General features: G+C 37.2%; 1 protein-coding gene across 2 annotated transcripts in view; it reads right to left on the minus strand.

The window, feature by feature from the left end:
• Positions 1-23,487, minus strand: part of DTNBP1 (dystrobrevin binding protein 1) — a 64,842-nt gene that overhangs the window by 14,421 nt on the left and 26,934 nt on the right. For both annotated transcript variants that reach the window (XM_032114885.1, XM_032114878.1), the window contains exon 7: positions 22,695-22,717. In XM_032114885.1, coding sequence (XP_031970776.1) covers positions 22,695-22,717 — 23 coding nt within the window. The remainder of the gene's footprint in view (positions 1-22,694; positions 22,718-23,487) is intronic.

Raw genomic sequence — 23,487 nt, forward strand, 5'->3', positions numbered from 1 at the left:
ATTAAAACTACTATTCATATAGTCAGAACTCCAGGACCACCAGTGAAATAACACTCCCACAGGTAGAAAAAGCCTTATTTGTTTACACCAAAGTTTCATATGCAGCAGTATTTTAAAAAGACCATAAGCAAATCATTTTATCAGTAGCACACACAACATGTTTGAAATATGTATTTTTTTCTTGCCAACTTAGTCTATTTCCTACTCAATTTCTGCCAAAACAATTTCTCCAATGCAAGCAAAAAAAATTTGCTATTCATTCATCCAATTAATGCTGAGCTTATTTCTTAGAAAAAGAACCATTAGATTACAAATCTAGTCCAGTTCAACACTGTTTGGTTAATGTCCCAAATGAATCACACTACAGATTTTCTTTAGAAATCCTAGAGATGAGCAAACACTTTTGTTTGGTATCATTAGTGAAACAAGATCTGAAATAGCATTCCCTCTAAGAAACCAGCATCCATGAGCATCCAAACATGAGGGGACTGACAGCTATTAGAGATGTGTTACCAGCTGAGGAATTTTAAAACACATGCAGTCCTCCATATTCATTACACACAGAGTATGAGTTATGACAGACCAGATTATTTTCAAAATCCATATTTATTCTCAAATTCAAAGATGCCATCATTCTTTTTAAAAAAGGAACATGTACCAGTGCTATTTGCTGGTAAAGCCAATTTGCAACATTAGCAATAGCATGCCTTTTCCATACTTTTTATAACACTGTAAGACAAATCTCTTCAAGCTACATTATAATAGTCTCTTATAAAAGCGTTTTTCAATTAATGGGTTGTTTTAAATTCAGCCAATTGGACAGTAACAATTATACAGGCACAATAAAAGGAAGACAACCAAAACAAAAATTGTACTACATTTCAAACAGAACAATCTGGCTGCACATAAAGCCATATTTTCAGAACATATGACTACATTTTCACAGTTAAAATTCCTCATTTTCTACCTATGGAAAGGCATTATATAGCAAGAAATAGGGCATCTGACGTTAAGTGCAGAAATACAGACAGTGTTTTTTCCACTGAACATTTTTATCTTTAAAATTAAAATGTGAAAAACAGTTTAGCTAGCACATGGGCTGTGATTCAGAGGTAAGGCAATATTCAGTGTGTCAGTTCTAAAGAAAGGACATTGAGTTTTAAATTTTTAATGAAACCTTTTAAGCTTTCTCCCATGCATCTAGTTTTCATATACTCAAAGACATTCCTCTTGCTTCTTCATTTTTTAACAGAATATTAAATGGTCTATAGCTCAGAAATAACAGACCATAACAAACCAAAAAAGCAGCCCTGACAGAACTTCCAACTTGCAAAATACTAGCTGTCATTAAATAGCTCAATTATAAGAATAAAATTCTTCTGATAAACTTGAAAAATATTTGAGATAAATCTTTTGAAGGGGGGAAAAAAAAGTCTTGAAAGATTATCTGCTCTCACTGGCTTGCTGACTTATTTGTGTGCCATCTTCCAAACTGTACAGATGTGCAACACTGAAGGTGTAATAAAGGTCATCTTTATCTGGAGTGTCAAAGCCCTTCCATAATTTTACTGCCAACTCATAACAGTTTCTGCAACTTTGACATGTCTATTTGTTTTTTAAAGGATTTAAGGACAAATCTTGAGGAGCAACCCATACAACAAGGGCAGATGGGAAGAAAACCAAAGCCCTTCTTTTACAGTCTGTAAGCTGTAGTCTATGGCTGGGTTCACCCTCTTCTTTTGTTCAACCCCGAGGAATGTCTCACGCTTTAAATCTTCCAGGATTTCACGTGGCAGACAACATTTGCTACTAACAAGAAGAGAAGCTACCAGGTCTCAACATACCAGTAGTTCTCAAATTTTTCGTCTGACATACAAGTTTTACCGTACTTTGTCTTTAAAGACAACCAGACTAAACTAGTGCATCAATGTTGGCAAAGTCAAGGTAGATCACCACTCACCCAAACAATATACCTGATTTTTTGGTACTAGATCAAACTGGCACTGCCACACCAAGGAAGCACTGGTGTCTGGGAACAAAAACAATTCTTCTAGACCCAACAGTTCTGAAAAGAAACCTTTCTGGAGGTGTGCGTTTGTTTGATTGTTTTTATACAGAATCAGCTGTCATCTGTCCTCCTGAAGCTGGCAGAGAATTGACATCAGGTATAAAACCAACAGCCACCATACTGCCGGCTCCAGCAGCAACCGCCTTCACTCAAAACTATTTTTGCTGTTTGGTCATTAATTCGTCAATGGTAGCACTAGGCACAAACTAACAGTGTAATTTTAAACTTGTGCTTATTCTGGTTTAGCTTGCAGTAATGGATAAATTGATCACAAAATTGGCTACTCAAACTGATTTAAACAACCACGTAATTAATTTTTCAAGTACTGTAGCAGGCTGGTTTAAAGGTACTGTACAAAAACCAGCAGGTCTTTTCTCATGTGTGCCATATCTAAGATCTTAACACCATTAGGTTAATAGATTGCTTTAAATAATTAATTTAATACATAGAAATTAACAGACTAATGGAAATTAATAGAGTAATTTATTAATATTAAATGCATCTAGACAAGTTCCACTGGCTAACATAACTAACCAGGTCACCTGTACCCTCAAAGAACGAGTATAATTAATAGCTAAGACTTCTCTTATTTGATGTTCACAGTTTTACACCTGCTTTTCATTGGGAGGAATTGTTACCACTAAAACAGGACAAAATTTCCTAGGTCTCTCAGTTGCTTAACCCAACACCTCAATGAATACATGTAACAAAAAGAGAGACACCCATGCAGCAAGGGAGGAGGGGGAGCAGATGGATGATGTTACTGATGCTTCAGTGGAGCACTAAACAAGAGAAATATGAAAGGAAAGGAGATACAAAGGAAGAGAAATGAGGATGGGGCAGAGGGAGAGGGGAAGGGCAACTGGCAAATCAGATTGCCCAAAAGAGATAATAAATGAGATACGACCCTTCATTCTGGATTTCTCCAGCCTGGCAGAGATTAAACAAGTTGTGGGAAGAAAAACAATACTAACTGGGAGGAAGAAATTTAAAACAGAGGCAGAGAAGGCTTTGCCTTATTGAAACCAAACACCACAAACAAAAAGCCACTACAATAAAATCTGCCCTACTGAAGCTACTCTGACAGACAAAAACCCAAGAGGCTGCAGGAACAATTGCGTTTGAGTGAGGAAGCACATCCTGCTTTGTGACCATCAGTGACTAAACCCTATGCCTACGGTGAAAGCGACCTGACAGACGACACCTAGGATACAGTATCTTATTTGAGCAAACAAAGAAAATCCACCTAAAGGATGCACAGACATCAAAGTGACAGTGAGGAGTGAATAAAAAGCAGAAATTCAGGACGCTGATAAAAGCACAAGGGGGAAGGGAAAAAAGAAGGGGGGCTGACTGAAGAGGGAAGTCAGTGTAATTAGGACTGTGAAACCTTTAAAATACACTTCCTATGAGATGATTCCTTTCAATATACACAGCTATATGAAATCTCTCTCTCAGCTTTTCTCCCCACCTTCTTTTCTTCCAGCACATGGATGCCACACAGGTCTTTTAACATCTCCTGCCACACCTTGGGACAGCAAGTACTGACTTGTGCCTGTGCTGCAATACAGTATAAAATGATGAATTCATTTCCCTGACATCTGTATCAATCAACTTCTGCTGTTTGTAAGCACCTTAAAAACATTCACCTTTAGGCCAACTAAAAATAAAGAACACTTCATTTATATTATTTTCCTTAACTCCTGAATATGTATAAGGCCTTGCTAACCTAATTTTTGATTTTGTTCTTCAGAATATTTTAGCAGTAATCAGTCACAAGTACTTTAAACCTCACAAAATGCATGCACGTTTCCTGCACATGGCAAACGTGCAGCTCATCTCTGAAAAAGTTAAAATTCCTAACTCTCGCTCTATTTCTCTAAACAGCACCTCTCTACTAGGTATCATTCTCTATAGCAACAAAAATCACACACTCTGTCACTACAACAGGTATAGCCACCCATACCTGGACAAAGAGCCTCTATTGCATGGTGATTCTAAAACAGAAAGTGGAAATGCTAATTTTTGAAGCATTAGGATAAACTATAAGCAGAAGTGTAATGATCCTACTCAGTGTCCAATTTTTCCTCTTTCACATCTAAGCTTGAATAACATGCCTCTTGAAATCTGAACATCAACTAATTTTAGAGGAGGGTATCATTAAAACACAATATGACCTTTATTAAATATGAATTATTTGTTCACAACACATTTGGCATGACAGTGGGAAAACATTGCCTTCAGGCCACCATTATATCTGCCCTGTTTCCTTCTCTTTCTTCCTGTCATCCTACATCTGCTTTGTCAGCCCCAACAGTGTCCAACTTCCATGGCAAAAGAGATTTGCTGCCTCCTTTTAGAGCAACCAAAAGTATTCTTATTCATTACTAACACAGAAATAAAATTATGAATTTTAAGACCTAAGCTTTCCAAAGCTTTAGGCAGAGTATTCCTCATCTCTTCACTGCTGCTGTAGATGACAACAGATGACACCACATTTGATTTCACTGACATTTTAATGCAGGGAAAATTTTGTTCACAGTCATGAAGACCAAAATTTATTTTTTAAGTAAAAGATTAAGTTTAATGGAAGTGGGTTACAAACAATACTGAAGGGTCTAAACATTTGATGCCCAGAGACTTTGGAATGCCTTTTAAAACACAAATGAGACAGGCAATGTGGGATAAATGAAGAGAATTTAAAGAAGAAACTCCTCACAAGACTAACATTGAAACAATCTAATCTATCCTGGGCTTGGGTAACAACAAAATCTGTGGAACATGACAAACAAAGACTATGAGGTCTTCCAAGACACACACACACCAGGGACAGCATCTGGCAAATCACCTCAATATCAGTTCGTAAACATACCTGAAATTATGAACAAAGCTTGTGGTGGGGGTGGGAAGGAACCAAGAACATTCCTGTTCTGTTGGAACACATATTTCCTCTACAAGATGGAATGAATGCTATACTAAGGTGTTCATCAAGCACTGAACTTCAACCTATTGTGGTTCTCTTATAAACTATTAAATCTGTTTATAATAGTGACTATCCAAGGCTAATGAGAACTGAAGCATGCATAAGGAATCAAAGTAACATCATTATTATAATTTCATGCTCTATAAAACTGTAGACATTTGGTTAAAAAGCCTCCTATTTTGAAACATCCTTGCTAATATTATTCATTCTAAATTATTTTTCATCTGTGCCTTATCTGTTAAACAAGTTCCCTTGACAATATATGTGTTTCTATATATATCAAACAGTGGCTGCAGCAGAGACAGATCCAACCCTAACAAGCCTAAAATCCTGGTTAAGAAGGAAGAAACTAAAATAAAGCACTGAGACTTGATAATATATCAATACTGTATTTTTGAAATAAGACTGGTAAATACAGAATCACAGAACTGTTAAGGTTGGAAAAGACCTCTAAGATCCTCAAGTTCAACCACCAATCCAGCACTACCACCATGTTCACCACTAAAACAAGTCCTCAAGTGCCATATCCACGTTTTCGAGTGCTTCCAGGGATGCATTCACAATGTGTGGAAGATGACTCAACCACTTCCTTGCAGTGGGCAGTCTGTTCCAATGCTTGACAACCCTTTCCACAAGGAAACTTTTCCTCACATCCAATTTAAACCTCCCCTTGTACAACTTGAGGCCGTTTCCTTTTCTCTTGTCACTTGTTACCTGGGAGTAGAAACTGACTCCCACCTCACCACAACCTCTTTCAGGTAGTTGTACGGAGCAGTAAGGTCCCCCCAAGCCTCCTTTTCTCCAGGCTAAATACAAATGCGTTGTATCCAACGTATTACACAGAATTTCACACATGAACATATGAAATATTAAAGGGCTAGAATGAACTGCATTTTGACGAAGAAGTTTGCAAGGCAGCAGTTTCCATTTACTATTCAAAATAGGTCAGACATTATATACTTGCATACTGCTATTATAATCCATTTTTTAAAGTGAAAACAGTAATCGCATCAGCAGCTATTGAAGTCTGATGGCCTGCTTTTTCTAACACCTGTCTAATGCTTTCTAAATAGTAAACTGAATGAGGATACACAGCCTAGGGGGAAAAACATAATAAAAAAGACTGGAAGAGATTTCATTTTATAAGCACGTATAGCAATGTATATAGAAAATAAAACAAGAAATGTTATTCTTACACCCACAAGTTAGAATGAAGAACATAAATTTACAGTGAGGCAGCCTATAATAACATAGGCCACATCTGATGATTCTCTATTTGGAAATACCCCATTTCAATGTCTCATTTACAGTTCACATTAACTTCTGTTTTAAATATTCTTTAAAAGTTCTAAACAGTTGACCATATTTCACCCTTCACCTCTATTAATCCATAGGAACATACTTGACAGATTTGAGAGCAAGGCAGCAGCCAATTAGTTAAATCAGCAGTACTGGAAGAATAATGTGCACCCACTGAGTCACCAAGGTTATATAAACTGACACAGCAAATTAATACAACTGCTTCCCTGCCTCCCAAAATACAAACTACTCAACTACTCAGCCATTACAAATGGTATCTCTGCTTCAGTGCTAGGAGAACAACTGTCAGAGCCCAGAAACTGAGCTACCTGCTCATTCAAGAAGAGATCTGGAGGTCAGATCCGAGCACAGGGACGTGCCATTGGCACTTGCACTGCCACTCCTTCATTCATCTGAGGATGAATGTGGAAGTCAAGACTTCACAGATCGCTCCAGGATATTTGTGGAATGATGAAAGTCCTGCAGGAAATCAGTCCCTGGGTGCTTCACAGACCGGATTGCACCTACCCAAGGGGTAACAGTGCAAAAGAACACTATGAAGTAGCTCAACTATAAAATTTGGAAGAGCTATGTTTAGAAGTACTCTGAAAAATACTTCTCTAGGTACACACACTTTTTGACTCGCAGAATTTAACAGTGTCTGTATGAACCTGGAGCCTCCTGAAGTGTAAGACTCTTAAGAGAAACAAAATACTTGTTCAATATAGTCTTTAAAAAGTCATAGCACAAAGAATCTAAAAATAGAAGCTTGTAAAGCACATTATATTGTCAGAACAAATCTGTCTCCATCCTGCCAGAGATGCTGGCGCGGTGATCCGCATGTAACTCCACCTATCTTTTAAGGCAAAAACTCTCCTAGTACCACTGCTTGTGGGCTTTAATGCAAAGTTCTGGCAATCATCCAGGACTCCAGAAGGAAGGGAATGCAGCTTTTCAAATTTTCTTTTTAGGTCATGACATATGAGATCACACTGATGGCCACTAAGGCTCCATTTACAAATGCAGAGGGAAGTCAGCAACTTAAATAAAAAAGGAAGGTGCTTCTAAAAACAATGCTACATTGTACAGAAATGTCATGTTTACACAAATTATCTAACACTCTCCACAGAGCTCAGTAAAATGTAAACTAGAAAATATGATGTACTACATGGAATTGAAAAACAAGGGTAAACCAGCATATTTCAAATGGAAGTTTTAAGAGAAATGAAGAAAAGCCCAAACATTTTTATCAAATTTTATACTGTCCCCAATGCTTAGAACATGAAAGGGTAGGCATGTTCATCACTGAAATGACCAGTTTGAGATCAGTGCATTTTTAACGTTAGTAAGTGGTATTCAGAGCTTTTGTCTTCTGTGAAGAAATGCAAATGGTTTTGGTGCTTGAGATGTGGTCAAGTCTTCAGGCAATGACAGAATCAAAAACCTTCCCCACAATTTTCTGAGACTTGCCCTTTCAAGCAAAGTTAATGGTTCCATACAGTTTTTTGGCTTTATACAGAACTCTTAACAGAAGCCTTTGCCAACAAGACAGATGCCATATTGCCTTCTATATCAAAATAGCAACTAAGAATGATAAGTGAGGACATCACTGGAACATGGATCCAATTAGCAGAATATGGCAAAATTGACATTTATATAACAAAGTTTCAGGTTAGTCATCGATGACTAAATTTATACCACAGAGCTATTAATTCTCACCCTCTGAAGACAGAAGAGCAGCAGATTCCAAGAATCAGAAAACCAACAGACATTTTTTGTCCAACAGACTTCAGTAGAATCAGAGTGGCTGGGGTTGGAAGGGACCTCTGGAGATCATCTGGGCCAACCCCTCACCAAGGCAGGGTCACCTAAAACAGGGGACACAGGAACACATCCAGGTGGTTTTGGAATGTCTCCAGAGAGGGAGATTCCATGACCTCCCTGGGGAGCCTGCTCAGTGCTCTGCCACTCTCAGTGTAAAGTTCCTCCTCATGTTGAGATGGAACTTCTTGTGTTCTAGTTTATGGCCATTGCTCCTCATCTAGTCACCTGCACCACTGAGAAGAGTCTGGCACCATCCTCTTGGCACCTGCCTGTGAGATATTCATATGCGTTAATGAGATCCCCTCTCAGTCTTCTCTTCTCCAGACTAAACAGGCCCAGCTCCCTCAGTCTCTCCTTATAAGAGGAATGCTCCAGACCTCTAATTATCTTTGTGACCCTCCACTGGACTCTCTCCAGGAGCTCCTTGTCTTTTTTGTACTGCGCAGCTCAGACTGGACACAGCACTCCAGACGTGTTGTTCGAAACTCCTGTGTTCCTCCTCCCCAGTAACTTGATGACTGTGGTAAGGCAGAAAACAACTGATGCCAGACAAAATAAGAAACTGAGCAGTATCACAACATAGGCAGACAGTATTTTCATGCTTATAGGATTTAAGAAAGCCTCTTTGCTAAATTAATACTAGAACAGTTTACACAATTAACAATTAGCTGGAGGCATTCTAATTACTACAAAACAACCTCCTCAGCTCCCCCTAGTCCAACACACCCTGGCCTTTCAGGAATTTCTCTTTTTCCTGATGCTAACTCCTTCAATATGTTTACGTGTAGAAGTCTCCATGTCCCCTGCTCCGTCAAGCAGGCCAAGCTCGCCCAGCATCTTGTGAAATAAGTTCTCTTCTTATAACTCAATCATTTCTCTAACACCTCATTTGCAGCTGTCCACTGGAAATTTCATGATTGATCCACCCCTGGATGTTATTTACCGTGTTCACAATTGAATTAATCCTAATAGTACAATTCTCAAAAGAGACTTCATAACTGAGATTGTTTTCCTCCTAAATCATTCTCACTCAATAACCTGTCACTTGCAGAACTTTTTGGTTTGCTATTTATTGTTTGTGCTAGATAAAACCTCTTCTGTTTTCTCTTCTGTTCTAGAGTTAGTCCACAACTCCTTCACATACCTAATTAATTTTCACTCCATGGATTTCATTAGACTTAATAATCATTAATATGCAGGAGAAATCTTCATTGGTAGAAAAGCACCCTGAACTCCATATAGGGACAGAGAGAGAGAGACAGAAGTACCTCCGCCAGACTTCCTCCCATCCTGCAACTAGTGGACATTTTCATACCCATTATGACTTCCAAAATGTGCTGAAAATCAAGGACTTGGCTTTCTACTCTGTCAGCTTTCCTACAGCTTTGCATCTGAAACATGTTCAACTGTAGTAAGAACCAGATACTAAATGACTGGCAGCACAACCCTCTAAATATGTACCAACAAGCAGAAAGGGAAAAAATACATATGTCATCCAAACCCATAATATGGATAGACTTCTTCCAGTCACACAGTTATATCCAGACAGAAGCTGAAGCTGCAGGCCCCTCCAGAAGACCCTGCGCACTCCAGCAAGGGACAAAAACTACCCTCCATCTGAGACAAACCACATGGACAACGGTGCTCTTTAAAATAAAGGTAAATCTTTAAAATAAAGGCTTTCGACATTGTGTCAGCAGAACTGCAACTCCCACATCACTGGTGACCTGCAAACCCTGAGCCTATCAAGTATCACCAATTTCATTTCCTACCCTTGTGAACGCACAAGATAACTGAAAACCAACTGTGTGGTGTTCAGTGTGTCTTCTCTATGAGGCGTGGGCTCCCAGTTCAATGTTCAATAACCAGAGAAGAGAGAATAAATCTATGAGGATTTAAGATTATGATCAAGGGAAAACCCTCCTGAGCCAATGGAAACGCTGGTACGCAAGGTCTGGAGTGATTACATAATCATCTAATTAAGCCAGAAACTTATTCCTATAAATGGCACCATTCCCGTTTGATTTAAAATGAGACGCAGCCAACTACGTTTTGATCAAGTCTCATTTATGCAACATCAAAATAGCACTAGCTGCCTTCTACATAAAAGGAAAAAAAGGGCTGAGTGACATCTCCACAAGATTCTTATTTCACCCTAATCCACAGGGTAACCCAAGTGATTAAAAATGAAACAATGTGTTAAGTCAAAAAAGCCTCTTAACCGCTTTTGGCCTTGGCTCACACACTCTGTTAGAAATACACAATCTAGAAATATTATGTACATATAAAAATGTTTTACTGATTTTTTAAAATAGCTCACATTTTAAATATCTATTTTTATTATCCAACATTTCACCTGCAAAAGCAAACACATCCTGGAAAAGGACGCCACAGTAGCTACAATACTGAAGACTTATGCTTGTACAGCATCAGCTCCGCTGCCTTAATACAATTTCACATGACATTCCTAACACTCAAACAAAATGGGCAAAATAGTTTACCAGAATATCCACATTTTTGTTCCATTTACTGAAAGGAGTAGAGAAGCATTCAGAATTCCTACATGCTCACATGCACACCTCAGCCATCCACACACATCATTAGAACCTGAGCAGAACAAGTAGTTTAATAACACACTGCTGGGAAAGGCAGGGCTCAGATTTATGTAAGGACATGCTATAAAGAAGGAATAAATTATTTCTACTGCAGCTTTTAAAACAATTCTACTATTTTTGAACACTGTAAGAACGAAAATAGTATCATATTTAGAGTACCACTGCAGAAAGAAACAGTGTCATGTAGAGAAATGTAAAAAGTGTATAATCTATTACTGTACATTTATTTAGTTACAAATCAAACTGATGAAATGTCTGCACTTACAGTTACATTTCTAACATAAAATAGAAGCAGCATGCCAAAATAAAGAATACTGTCATTATAAGACCGTTCAAAAATTCATTTACATCAAGATAAAGTCACAGGCAGCAAGAGCCTACAGCATGTGGTCTTTCAGCACCCCAAAAAGTACTACAGCTGGTCTTGTTAGAGAGTTTAAACGTAGGTGTATGAGTATTTTTTAACTTGTCATTAACCTTAGTGTACATGGGTGGTAAGCAAAGAGATTATCAAAAAATACATGTTTTGCATTACTTTTTTTCTGTCACAAAGCTAGAAATTAAAATGTGATTAAAAGAAATTAGAATAATCAAATACCATAGAGGTATTTGATTATTAGTTTTATTATTTATTAGATTATAGTATTAATGTTCATACTAAGGCTTCTACTTTCTGCTACCTCTTCCCAGAAGTACTTAGAGTAATATTGCTAAGGCTTGCATTTCAAACTATTCTCCAATTTCATATTCTAATCCTTATATAAGTCCAAGGTTGGCCCCCACCCTACACAAAAAACAGCTGTTCTACTGTCCAAGATATGATGGTAAATAAGGAAAAAAAGAAATATTTGCAGCTGTGCCGCTCTTTGCCCATGTTTCCATTGCAATTTCAGGAAACAAGAACAAGTACAGGGACAACTTCTGTCAATAAGCACAAAGTAGTTAAGAATACAAAATGGATTATTCCAGTAGTGTGTGTATATATATATATATATATATACACATATATAGCTTGCAACACTGACAATTTTAAGTGCAAGGTGGTCACACCCCATTTAGCAGAACAGAGGGTAAATTTTGCCATCTTTAAGTAAATAATCAACTGATCTGACTAGACTTATGGAAAGCAAGTATTTTTACAAATTAATTATTTCTAATCAACACAAATGTAAAGAGTTCTCCCATATCAGATGAATTGCTTAGAACAAAATATTCAACTTTACATAATTATTTAACATGAATATCAACGTTAGTGGTCAAAATTACAACTCATAGGTAGAGCCTTGATAAAGCATGCTCCAACAGGTTATTAAAATAACAAATAGTTCAATTTACTCTTATCTTTTGGTCCTGGACATCCACTGAAAAAAAAAAAATCCACGTGAATGGTAACAGAAAAAAAACTCTTCTAGTGGTTATGTAGAAGAATATAAAAAGAATCAGAGTAGAAATCTACATTTTATTCCCTTCAATTAGGGCACAGCTCTAAACACCATTAGTTACAAATTAACAGCATAAAAATGTTACTAAAATGCATTATTAAAAACATTGTTTCATATGATACAGGGCGCTTATATGGATGTAAATAGCATTAGCTGCTTCATTAAAAATACACCGTTAGAATTTACTTATTGTTTTATTTATCTAAAGGAAATTAGCATAACTGTATCCATGCTAATACATTCACTGCTCTCTTTTTTTATTCGTGGTTTTATCTTCAGATAATAATTCTCTGTCTCCTCTCATCCTCTGGTGTCACCCCACCCTTAGACATGCCTGCTTGAATTTTAGCTAACAAGATATCTGTGTATTCGAATTCTTTTACTAATTCTGATTAGTATTACCTTGACAATAATGCAAAGCGACAGACAAAAGCAAAGCAATAAACAAAAGCCCTGGAAAAATAGACATTTAGTCACTATTTCATTCAAATTTGCTAAATCAAGTCGATAATTAACCTGCCATTTACAGCACACTCTTTGCAAATCAGGCAATGGTGGTAACTGAGGAAATTAATTAATCTAACTTTAATTTCATTTTGCATTTTACATTAGCTTGGCAAGTTAAGGTGACAAATAATAAAGATGATAATAAAGTTCCACCTACATGAATTCTTCTGAGTATTCTCAGTGCCTCCCGGAGATGACATGGCAGTAAGAAATAAGCAAGTAAAAAGAAACCCAGCACTGGTCAAGTGAAAGCTCCAGTTACCAAGCAGCCCCAGTGATGTGCATCTTCACTGATGCAGAACAAAGACCTTTGCCAGAAGGCTGCTTTTTCAAAGCAGTGGTACCGCGACGGGCAGTTTCCGATGGGTCCCTCGCACGCAGATGCAGCAGCACACACATGGATACTTCAACTCAGCGCCTCCCCAGAACCTGAGCACAAGCTCCCAGCAGCTGGGCTCCACCAGAAATGCAGGCATGTATTTGGGAAGATACCACATGCTGCTGAACCAAGGGGTGCTGCAGAGACTGAAATCTTCCCAGCGGGATATAATCTGATGACATGCAGCTACAGCATGTGTTTATCTGGCAGAGAGCTGGAAGCATCTGAAAGTGATTCAGGAGCAAGGGAAAAGGTAAAGAAGGGTTCTGAATTCTTTTTTTTTATTAGGGGATGTTCACAAGGCTCTCCCCTTAAAGTGCCTTTCCTTAACATGGCTTAGCTCAGATACTCCACAAGCCAGATTACATACTATTCTTACTTCACACATAAAATATTAAAAGCCTTGGATGTGATTTTTAAATAAACTAGGAAGAGTATTCTCTACTGAAAACTGATTTTTCTGTATTACATATACAGGCTACATTTTCATCAAAAACTAAAAAAAAAAAAAGGTTATGCAGTTCAGAAAAAAAAATACAGCAACAGCATATGACTGAGAATCTTCGGCTCTGGTGATGCTGCAGTTACACAACAGTGCATTTATGTTTCAAAACCTGTAAGGCATTCCTCAGAACTGGGAACACTGGCACACGTTGCCTCTTCAGTTTAGGAGGGTGTGCAGTGGTGCCAGAAACCAGGATAGCCATAGCAATTCCCTTTTTTTACTTACAAAGATCACATTTTGAGAACCTTCTCTGTGACAATTCTCAAAATACAGAGTAGGAGCAAAAGGCAATTATATAACAAATACATCTCCAAGTGACATCATTAAAAATAAAAATAGCCAGAATGTTTGGCCTACAAAACTCAGGTTTATTTAACTGGTGAAAATAACACCAAAAATATCTATGTGAAAGATTAAAAGAATAATAATAATAATAATCATGAGATAATCCCACCTCCAGTCTGGACTTTGGTAATTAAAGGATGAATTCAAGTTAGAGCTGTAGACAAAACACGCTTCTATTTTTTTCTACATCAGTCATTTAAGCATTTAAGCAAGGGACAATTAAAATATTACACCTTTAAGTATTTTCTTTTCTACATAAACTGAGTATGACAGGACTTACGTTCCCATGAAATTATTTCCTATTATCTACACAGTTTGCTATTCACCCTGGCAATGACTGAAGAAAATCCCTTTTGTCACCCTGACCTCCTCTACTCCTGACAAAACCAGGATTCTGCAAAAGCTGACTCCAGCACAGGGTAAACTTCCCTCACAGCCAACAGGAGCTGCACCTGCACACTCATGAGGCATCTTATTTTAAGCTGCAGTGATGCCAAATTTGTTGCGATACATCTGACCTCTGAAAGGGCTTTTGACGTAGTGCAATACTAGATTACAAAGAGAGTAGGACTCAAGGAAAAGAAAGAGAGAACTACATAAATGCATCACTATTAAAATTTGTTGGGAGGATAAACCAGCCCCCTCAAAATGCAAAGCAAAGACAAGATGAGAGGGCATATGGGTGCCTCATGAAAAAAACCCCCGCAAGATTCTCTGAAAATGTATGTAGATGAAGCAGAATTTAATAGAAAGAAGTGTTCCTGCTCTTCACTCTTACCCAGTCAGAATTAGCATTAAAAAAACCTGATAAACACAAGGTTTCAGAAGTATTAGTAACATTAGCATTCTATGGGTTATATTAATTCATTTTCTGAATAGCACTTTCAGGTGACAGCCATCACATAAAATCCTGAAATCTAGTTGAGCATGGAGGCTACAAACTGCACTGTCGAATCTGCAACATAAAAAATTATATTACAGTCAAACACACAATAAACCAAAAAATAAAAATGAAAAAATAAATAAACAAAAAGGTATTTAAAGCATTAAACCAGAAGTGGTTTGGGGCAGAAGAGACAAAATCAAAACTTATCTTTGATCAGCCAAGTTACACGAGCACACACCATTTATTCCAAGGAAATCTGATTATCTAGTTTGCCCATAAATAATCTGGTCTCTCCATAGCATCCTTTTGAGACTTCCTTTAGAAATCCTACTCCCTATTTAAGCTTTGAAAATTCAAGTTTTTTTCCAATATATAGCCACCTTAGTAATGAATTAAACAAAATGCCATTTTATCACTGAGATCCACCCAAGGCTGTATTGACACTACCTGTTTTCACCTCACCAGTTGAAAATAAAAATAATAATAAATATTAAATAATAATAAAAAATGAGCAAAAGGAAAATAATTTCTCATCATATCAAATTATTAAGAGCTGGGGTTGTTCAGCCTGGAGAAGAGAAGGCTCTGGAGAGACCTCACTATGGTCGTAAGGGGGCTTATAAAAAGGAGAGAGAGGGATTTTTTTTTAATGGGCAGATAATGTCAGGACAAGGGGCAATGGATTTAAAATGAAAGAGTGCAGGTTTAGATTGGATGTTAGGAAGACATTCTTTACTCAGCGGTTGGTGAGGAACTGGCCCAGGTTGGCCAGACAGGTTGTGGATGCCTCATCCCTAGAAGTGTTCAAGGCCAGGCTGGATGAGGCTCTGAGCAACCCAGCCTAGTGAGTGGCACCCCCAACATGGCAGGGGGGTTGGAACTATATGATCTTTACGGTTCCTTTCAGTCCAAACCATTGTATGATTAAGTTAGTTGACAATGTAGCCTTCCTTTTGGCAAAGCATAATGGAAATTGGCTTTCTGACGTAGTAATCAAAGGTAGAATTGTAGATAATTTTGTTTCTATCGTTGAAATATGCCGAACCTCCCCTTTTTTTCCTCTTCCATTGAAATGTAAATTCTATTTCTTGTATAGAAAATATTGTCTGTCCTGAAGACTTGATGCTTATTAACATATTAGATAATAAGTTTGTTCCCAGTCATCTGCAAAATAAATGCATACACAAGATATCCACTGTAGTTTGACTCCCAGTCATAATAATACTTAATCCAGCAAATGTTTTGCTGCCTTGGCAAAGGCAGCTAATACATTTTCAATTACACCTCATGCTCAATTTGTGTTGCCAATTCAGAAGGAAGTCACATTTAGAGTGTCAGCAAGAGACAAGCAATTGCTTTGGTGTATTATCCCAGAAAACTTCCAGTGTTCCTGGGTATGTATTCATAGATAGGACAAGTTCTCAAAGGATTCCCGTAAGTTTGATAACTTGGCCAAACAGAATCAGATGTGCAACCCTGCACCATCCACCCATGGGCTACAGAAATGTACAACTGAAAGATCACACATACATTTCAGTGTTGGTAATATCTGCCCAGATGTATAAAGATTCAATTATTTACTGGGGAGGGCTGAAACCAGTGAAAGACCAAGAGTGAACTTTCCTTAAATTATGCTATTTAAAAGGATTTTAAAACAAACCCACTATTTTTTAAAAGGCTTGATTTTAAGGCCATATCTATTTCAAGGAAAGCAAAAAAGAAGCAAAAGTAGAAGATACAAATAGCTAGATACAGTCCTAGAAATTTTTAAAACGTGTCCCGAGAGTTAAACAGACGCAAGAGTCTGCAAACTTGAAAATGTAAAAAGCAAAATCAAAAGCAAGGTAGCTATAAGGACACTTTAGGATCTTGTTTCCTTCTCCATCTGCCTCACCCAATTACACTAAAATGGAAGACTTCAAGAGTTAAACTTATTTTCCTTTCACTCAAGGTTTGATCAGAAGTGCCCAAGTCTCAAATCTTTCTGTTCCCTAGAGAATGGTTATCATATATAAGAGTCTTGGTCAATTCTTGCCACAGACAACACAAGACATCCAAAGTTGCAAGGCTCTCCTTCCATAGCCTGGATGGTAAAGAAGCTAGTAAAACACAGTATTAACCAGAACTCTATCAGGATATTTTCAGCTTATAGCAAAATAATGAGGAAAACCCCTGAAATCTGAATATAAACCTGACATTTTAATTCCATTTTAGCTTTACTACAAAGAATTAAGCAATTCTTTCCCAGCTGTTTTCTGGTATGACAAAGTAAGAGTTATGCTACAAGGTTTAAATATTGCAGTTTTGGACCACAGAAATGTTAAAGTAATCGAACTCCATGTGGCTGGAATGAATTTCTACCACAATGTCATCTTACTCTTGCTCAGAAGAAACATACAGGATTATGTGCTCAAAATTGCAGCTCAACTTCGAGAGCAGCTACATCATTGAATGTATGAGCTTTGTCAACCATGAGCTGTAAAGACCTCCACTGCATATTACCCACGCATCTGGAAGGCAAGATGAAGAGTAGGAAAAAGGAGTTTTGTTTTGACAGCCATCAGAACACAGCATGATAAAGAGAATCCCTAGACTGGAAGAAAAAAAAAAAAAAAATCAGTTTGACATACTATTTGTTAAAGTGAGTAGATTTTAAAAAGTGGAGAACAAAGAGATGGAGTCAACAGACTGCTCCAAATATTGTGGGCTCTTAGAAGAGGGAAAAATTAAAGTTTGGATATAGACATATTTAAGCTCCTGATAAAAGGACTGGAAAACTGCAATTTCAACAGCGGCATCTTATATGCATGAATAGGGATGACAAAAAAATCTGCATATCAAATGTGACCCAATGACTTAACTTTGATGGCAAAAGCAAGAAAAAACACCTCTTTATTTCACAGGTCACCTTCTCAAGGAACATTTTGATAAAGCTCTTAAAACTTATCAGGCCTTGTTTGGGAGAGACCTCTGATTCAAAAGGCTGAAAACGTATTTTGTTGTAGGGTAAATAGAAGTGCTGAAAATGGTCATATGACCTTGTTTCCCTGAGCTTGAATGAAACTAATCCTGTTAAAGCTTAGAAATATGCATGACTCAGTAGCCAAAGCCATGTGCTTATTTGCCCTTGCAAATTTGCTGCCACCTTTCATTGTCCAAAAGTGCTGTGTTGCTGATCTCTAAACAGCCTCTAGTGCTTTAGTTTTCTTTCCAGAAATGAACTCAAAACATTGCATCCTAAACTTTTAATAGAAAGGGACTTGTATAAACAATTTTAAAATCTATCATGTATACAGTTCCCATTTGGATAAATTAGAAGTGAACTTCTATTTCTGAAGTAAACTCAACAGCATATGTAATAACATACGCATTGTGCAATTCTATTACTTTTAGAACTTTTTTTTTCCCCCTACTCTCTCACTGCTGATTACCTACCTCATTATCTGCTCCACTCTTCCATCTTCTAATGAGATTAACAGTATTCTGTAACTATTTACTACACAATCCTGGCTGCTCTGGAGCTAAAAAAATGTTAACTCAAAAAGGAAAAAAAATAAATTAAAAAATGGTACCATGTGCCTAGAAGAATGATGGAATTATTTGAAATCTCTGTTCAGTCATAAATGCACCAGGTTTCAAGTATCAGGAGCAAATAACCACGTATGTGCTATCTAATTTCCAGTTTCTCAGCTGTAAAACGAAAATGATACACACCCTTTCTAAACCATGCAAGAGCACAACCCATCAAACACTAAAATCAAAACCACACAAAAATATCAACTAAAATTAACTCTACTATTGCAAGAAATTACCAAGATTCAGAACAGAACACTTTTCTTTTTTTCGCATGTTTATGAGTCTCGGCCAAGACAGGACAGCACAGAGCATAAGCCAGTTCCAACAAGCACTTCTCCAAAGACTGAAATTGGTGCATGCTAGGAACAAACTTGCAGGCTACTCCATATGGCATACCAATGTTTCCATTCATAAATCCATCATCTTTTACAGCAAAGACCTCTGAATGATAAAGTACTAAAAAAAGATAAGGAACTGGGCAACCTTTGAGATGCTCTGTCCTGGTTCACACTCACACTTCAGGTACACAAATGCCAGTGCTGCAGCAGTGTCAACAAAGACACCACACACTCATTCCCTGCCTTCTTCAGGGAGAGATGTTTAACACAAAGAAGCAGGAAAGCTTATAACCTTCACTTTCTCAGCATCACAGATTATTAAGTAATAATCAATTTCAATTACTCTGTAATAGAAAACCCTTGTGGTTGAAAGAAGAGAGACCAGAAAGGTTTGTCCTGCCCCTGCACACTGTGGGTGCAGCAAACAACAGAAGGAGAATGTCTGGCCCTGTAAAAATAAGTCTTAAAGCAAAAGGAAGACTAGTAAAATCTATTCCTTACAATGAAATAGAGTACAATCTGCAATACCAACATGAAAATGGCAGGAACAAATACTAAAACATTGACAAATACAAAAATAATTCATAATTTCTTAAAGTAGTATTACACTCTTATTTCATGCTCCTTAAAGGTAGTAACAAGCAAGAGAATTAGTGGATTCTCAAAACTTTCCAACGCTGCAAACAGGCATATAGACATTCCTTGTTAGGGCCCCTTCTGGATGACACCTGGTATCTTCAAAGAATATATTTAGAAGGTCAATGAATTACTACTTTGTACCTTGGCGCACACAGTGAGAAGTTGTAAATGAAAGCAGAAACAATTCTGCTTCTTGGTTGTGTGAAGGCAGATTTTGTTTCAGTATTAAAATAAGTAAATACTAGGTATATACAAGGGCCCTAGCAATGTTTTTAAGGTTACAGACATTTGAAGATTTCACAAATTTACAGACTACACTTGTGTATGTATTTGTATTTACACATCCACAAAACTCCAGGGAAGTAAAGTTTTTAAAACAGAGCTGAGAGGTCTGTGAAGCTACCCAGAGGCCTTGTGAGTCACAGCTGCACTCTCAGGGTCAGCACGAACATATAATTCACATTTTTTTCTGTATTCATTGTGCAGCTGATGGGATGCACCACTGAATTCAAGTTTCTAGTGCTGTGCTATTTTGAACCTCAGACTAGGCCAGTATCTTAATTCCAGTAAAACTTACTTTCTATCCTGAGCAAGGCATAAGAACTCAGCACTGGTGAACATGAGAGTTGCATTTGGATACTGAAAAAAGTGCATACAACTCTCTTTTAACCGTTCTAGCAAACATATTAAAGGAATTTTTTTGTGGTACTTTAATTCCTGCATATTCAGATAGAATGATCTTGTATCTTTATGAAAGATATTTTTATGCAAGACATTTACCATCCTTATATCCTGGAAGCTATTACTTTTTAGCATATGGTATTCAAATTCACAAATAACAAGTTACTATTAAAAAAAATGGCATTTCGGGTTTTTCCATTGAAACAGATTTTAATGTACAATGATTTCAAGTGCAAATGCACTAAAAGATGCAAGTGTATATGAAGGTATTTTAAACAGTTGTTCTTTCCTAGACCCTGCGCTAGGGTCTAGGAAACATTCTGTTTCATGAACAGAATGTTGATGAGGACATTTCACTCTGGACAGTCATGCAAAGATAAATTAGTTGAGGCTGTAGTCTATACTTGCAATATTAAAATGTAAAGAACCATCTACTCAACTACTTAACATGTTTCAGTTGGAAACAACTTTTCCTGGTTTTTTTGCTTTTTAGATTACAGTGTTAGGCTATCAACTTAGGACACACTGCCTGCCCTTGCTGCTGCCTTTTCCTTCCTCTGTGACAGGATTCCTACAGACATCCACCGAGTTATCTCAGTGTGCTTCATCAACCGGAACTAAAGCCAACCAAGTGGCAGATCATTTTTGCCAAAATCTAGTGAGCCCCAGAAGCAGCTCAAAACAGGAAACTCAAATAGGAGCCCCAAGTTAGATCAGGCAAAGCTGCCCTAGAACCAAAACATTTGCCATTATGCAATGAATCCTTCACAACAAGGAATCTCCTACTCTCCCTACTTCCAAGCAGCTGATGAAAGATACGGCAGATACTCAGATATTAATGTAAGGTGCAAAAGGCCAGGAAAAGACCAAATGAAGCCAATATAATGAATACCTCTACTTCACAATCTAGGTTGACAACAAAAATTCCAAGATCTGAGAGCGAACAACTTAGTAAGTCAGAAACCCAAGAACATTTCCTCCAAGCATGTATTTTCAATCAATTCTGCACCTGGATTTTTAGTAGTTTAATCCCAATTTCCTGGGAAATGTCAGGCAAAACAGTGAAAGTTGTTGCCAAAATCAAAACACTGAATCTGTTGTTTATTTTAAACCTTCTTCTTGTCATCTTCTAGAAAGAAATTAGACTTGCTTGACAAGACCATTCTTGAAATTTTCTTAGCTATTACTCTCCTCTCTTCTGTCAGGTACAAGCTTATCACCAGTTCACTGTACAAAACCCACACAAATTAGGCTGACAGATGTTTAATATCCATTTTCCAAGATTCATCCCTCTAGGCTTATCCAGCCTTCTCTTGGCTACCAAGACAAGTCTTTCATAACCAGTATTGGAAATCTGTATCCATTAGAGAACCTGTTGCTTAGTTTGGTATAAATTTCAAGGTCAACACGCAGCTAGCACATTCCTCTTCCATCAAAATAATTGCCTCTGTAAAATACTTACTGTCAAATAATGTTAAAGTCTCTATTAAAATAAAAAGAGGCCAAAAGAGAAATTACTTTGGAAACCACTCTCCTGGCTTCCAGAAACTCATTTAAAACACCTAATCAATACAAACAAAAAACCAGGATTCACTGTTCTCACAAGCACCAGATACTACAAAGCAGCTGCCTTGCTTTGGATCAGAAGGAGCCTGGCATTATGTTCCATTTTATATTGAGTTGCTCTATGCTGAAAGCTGTCAAATCAATCAACAAAAGGGTTGGTTTGGCAAGTTACAGGAAAAGTGACATTTTACATAATCTGTGTTGCTTATCTGTTACTGTAACTGTTATTTTCCTTTTGTAGCATCACATAAAGATGAGATAGTAATGAACTGAAAAGGCAAAGGAATGCAGCTGATAGAAATTTCCATCCCTGCTTTCAATTTCAAGAGACAATTGATTGACATAAGTCAATGCACCTGACTTCATTCTCATAAATACTAGTCACAAACCCACGTTCTATCCAAAGGAAAAGACAATAGCAATTCTCAAGCTGATCAAACATTAACATCAGAAGGTAGAGTAAGCCCCAGTCTAGGATTTACTGAAAATGGGATTGTGTTCCATCTATGTACCACAGACAAAGCAATAATACATGACAGAGTTTCCAGCCATTACATCATATATTGGACAAATATTTGTATATATCATCAAGTATGTCCAACAAGTTGAGCTACAAAAATTAAATTTGTCTGATAGCATAATACTGTGAAAATTCCCTAGAAACAGCTAGACAAAAATCTAACATGTAACAGCCTACAACATGTGCCAAAATTATATCCATGCCAGAAAAGACATCAACCAGTTGAATACAAAGCCCTAAACTTCAAAAATTGAACACCAAGGGAAAGGCTTGAATTAGACAAGGGAATCTCTGAAACCTAGATAAGACAACAAAATAATTGTGTTCTCCCTACACTTAGGACTCTCCCAAAGAAAACAGCAGCAAGAACAGGTAAAATGAAAAATAAACAGCCTGCTGGGTCAACATAAAATTAACATTGTCAAATGAAGAAGGACAACAGTTCCTTCTCAGTTTCACACAAAACACAAATGACTGTAACCCTTACAAATATTTAGGTAGAAAATAAAAATAGAATTTACCTTTGAATGTTTCCAGTTCCTTCCTGTTGGAGAAGAGCAGAATTAAAAAAAAAAAATTAGAAATACTACAACTAGAACTACAGGATTTATTTTACATGTTTTAAGACTCACTAAAAGACGAAAATCAAAGAATCTGATTGTCACCATATATAAGGGTAATATTACCATGTGTTTATCTAAAGCAAACAAAATCAACCAGTTTAGAAATTAGGCCACCTCTTCTTTATAAACATGCACAATTATACAAATACTGCACATTTGTATCTAGCTACATAATTTCCAGATACACATCTCCAAAAATAACCAAGACTTCTTAAGGCTTTAGTTACTAAAGCATCCTTTGCTTAGCAGAGCTTTACCAATTTACAGCACAGTAAATAACAATTAGTGTCCCATTTTCATCAATGCCATTCAAAAACATTTTGACAACACTGTTGGACAATATCACTCACTCGGTTAAAACAGAGACAGGCAAAGAGACATACAGTGACATTCCTCAGAGGAGAGGATTTACCAGAGTATGGAGTATGACAGATAACCCATAGTACTCATGTACCAGAAAGCTAAGAAATTAAGTTAAAGATAGTAATACCTTTTTTGCCTTCATACCAGGCCACCCTCCACTTTTAGAAGTTATGCAATTGTGACTGCAGAGGCTACAAAATGAAGGGAAATATTCTCTCTGTTTTAAAGAAACTGCAAAATGCTCCAATTGTCATTACTACAAGATAGTAATTCATCATGAATTTAAAGGCTAAAGAAGAATCAACTAAGCAATAGCTTAGATAAGGCA

Source organism: Corvus moneduloides, chromosome 1 (genome assembly GCF_009650955.1).
Source record: "Corvus moneduloides isolate bCorMon1 chromosome 1, bCorMon1.pri, whole genome shotgun sequence".
Lineage (NCBI taxonomy): Eukaryota > Metazoa > Chordata > Aves > Passeriformes > Corvidae > Corvus > Corvus moneduloides.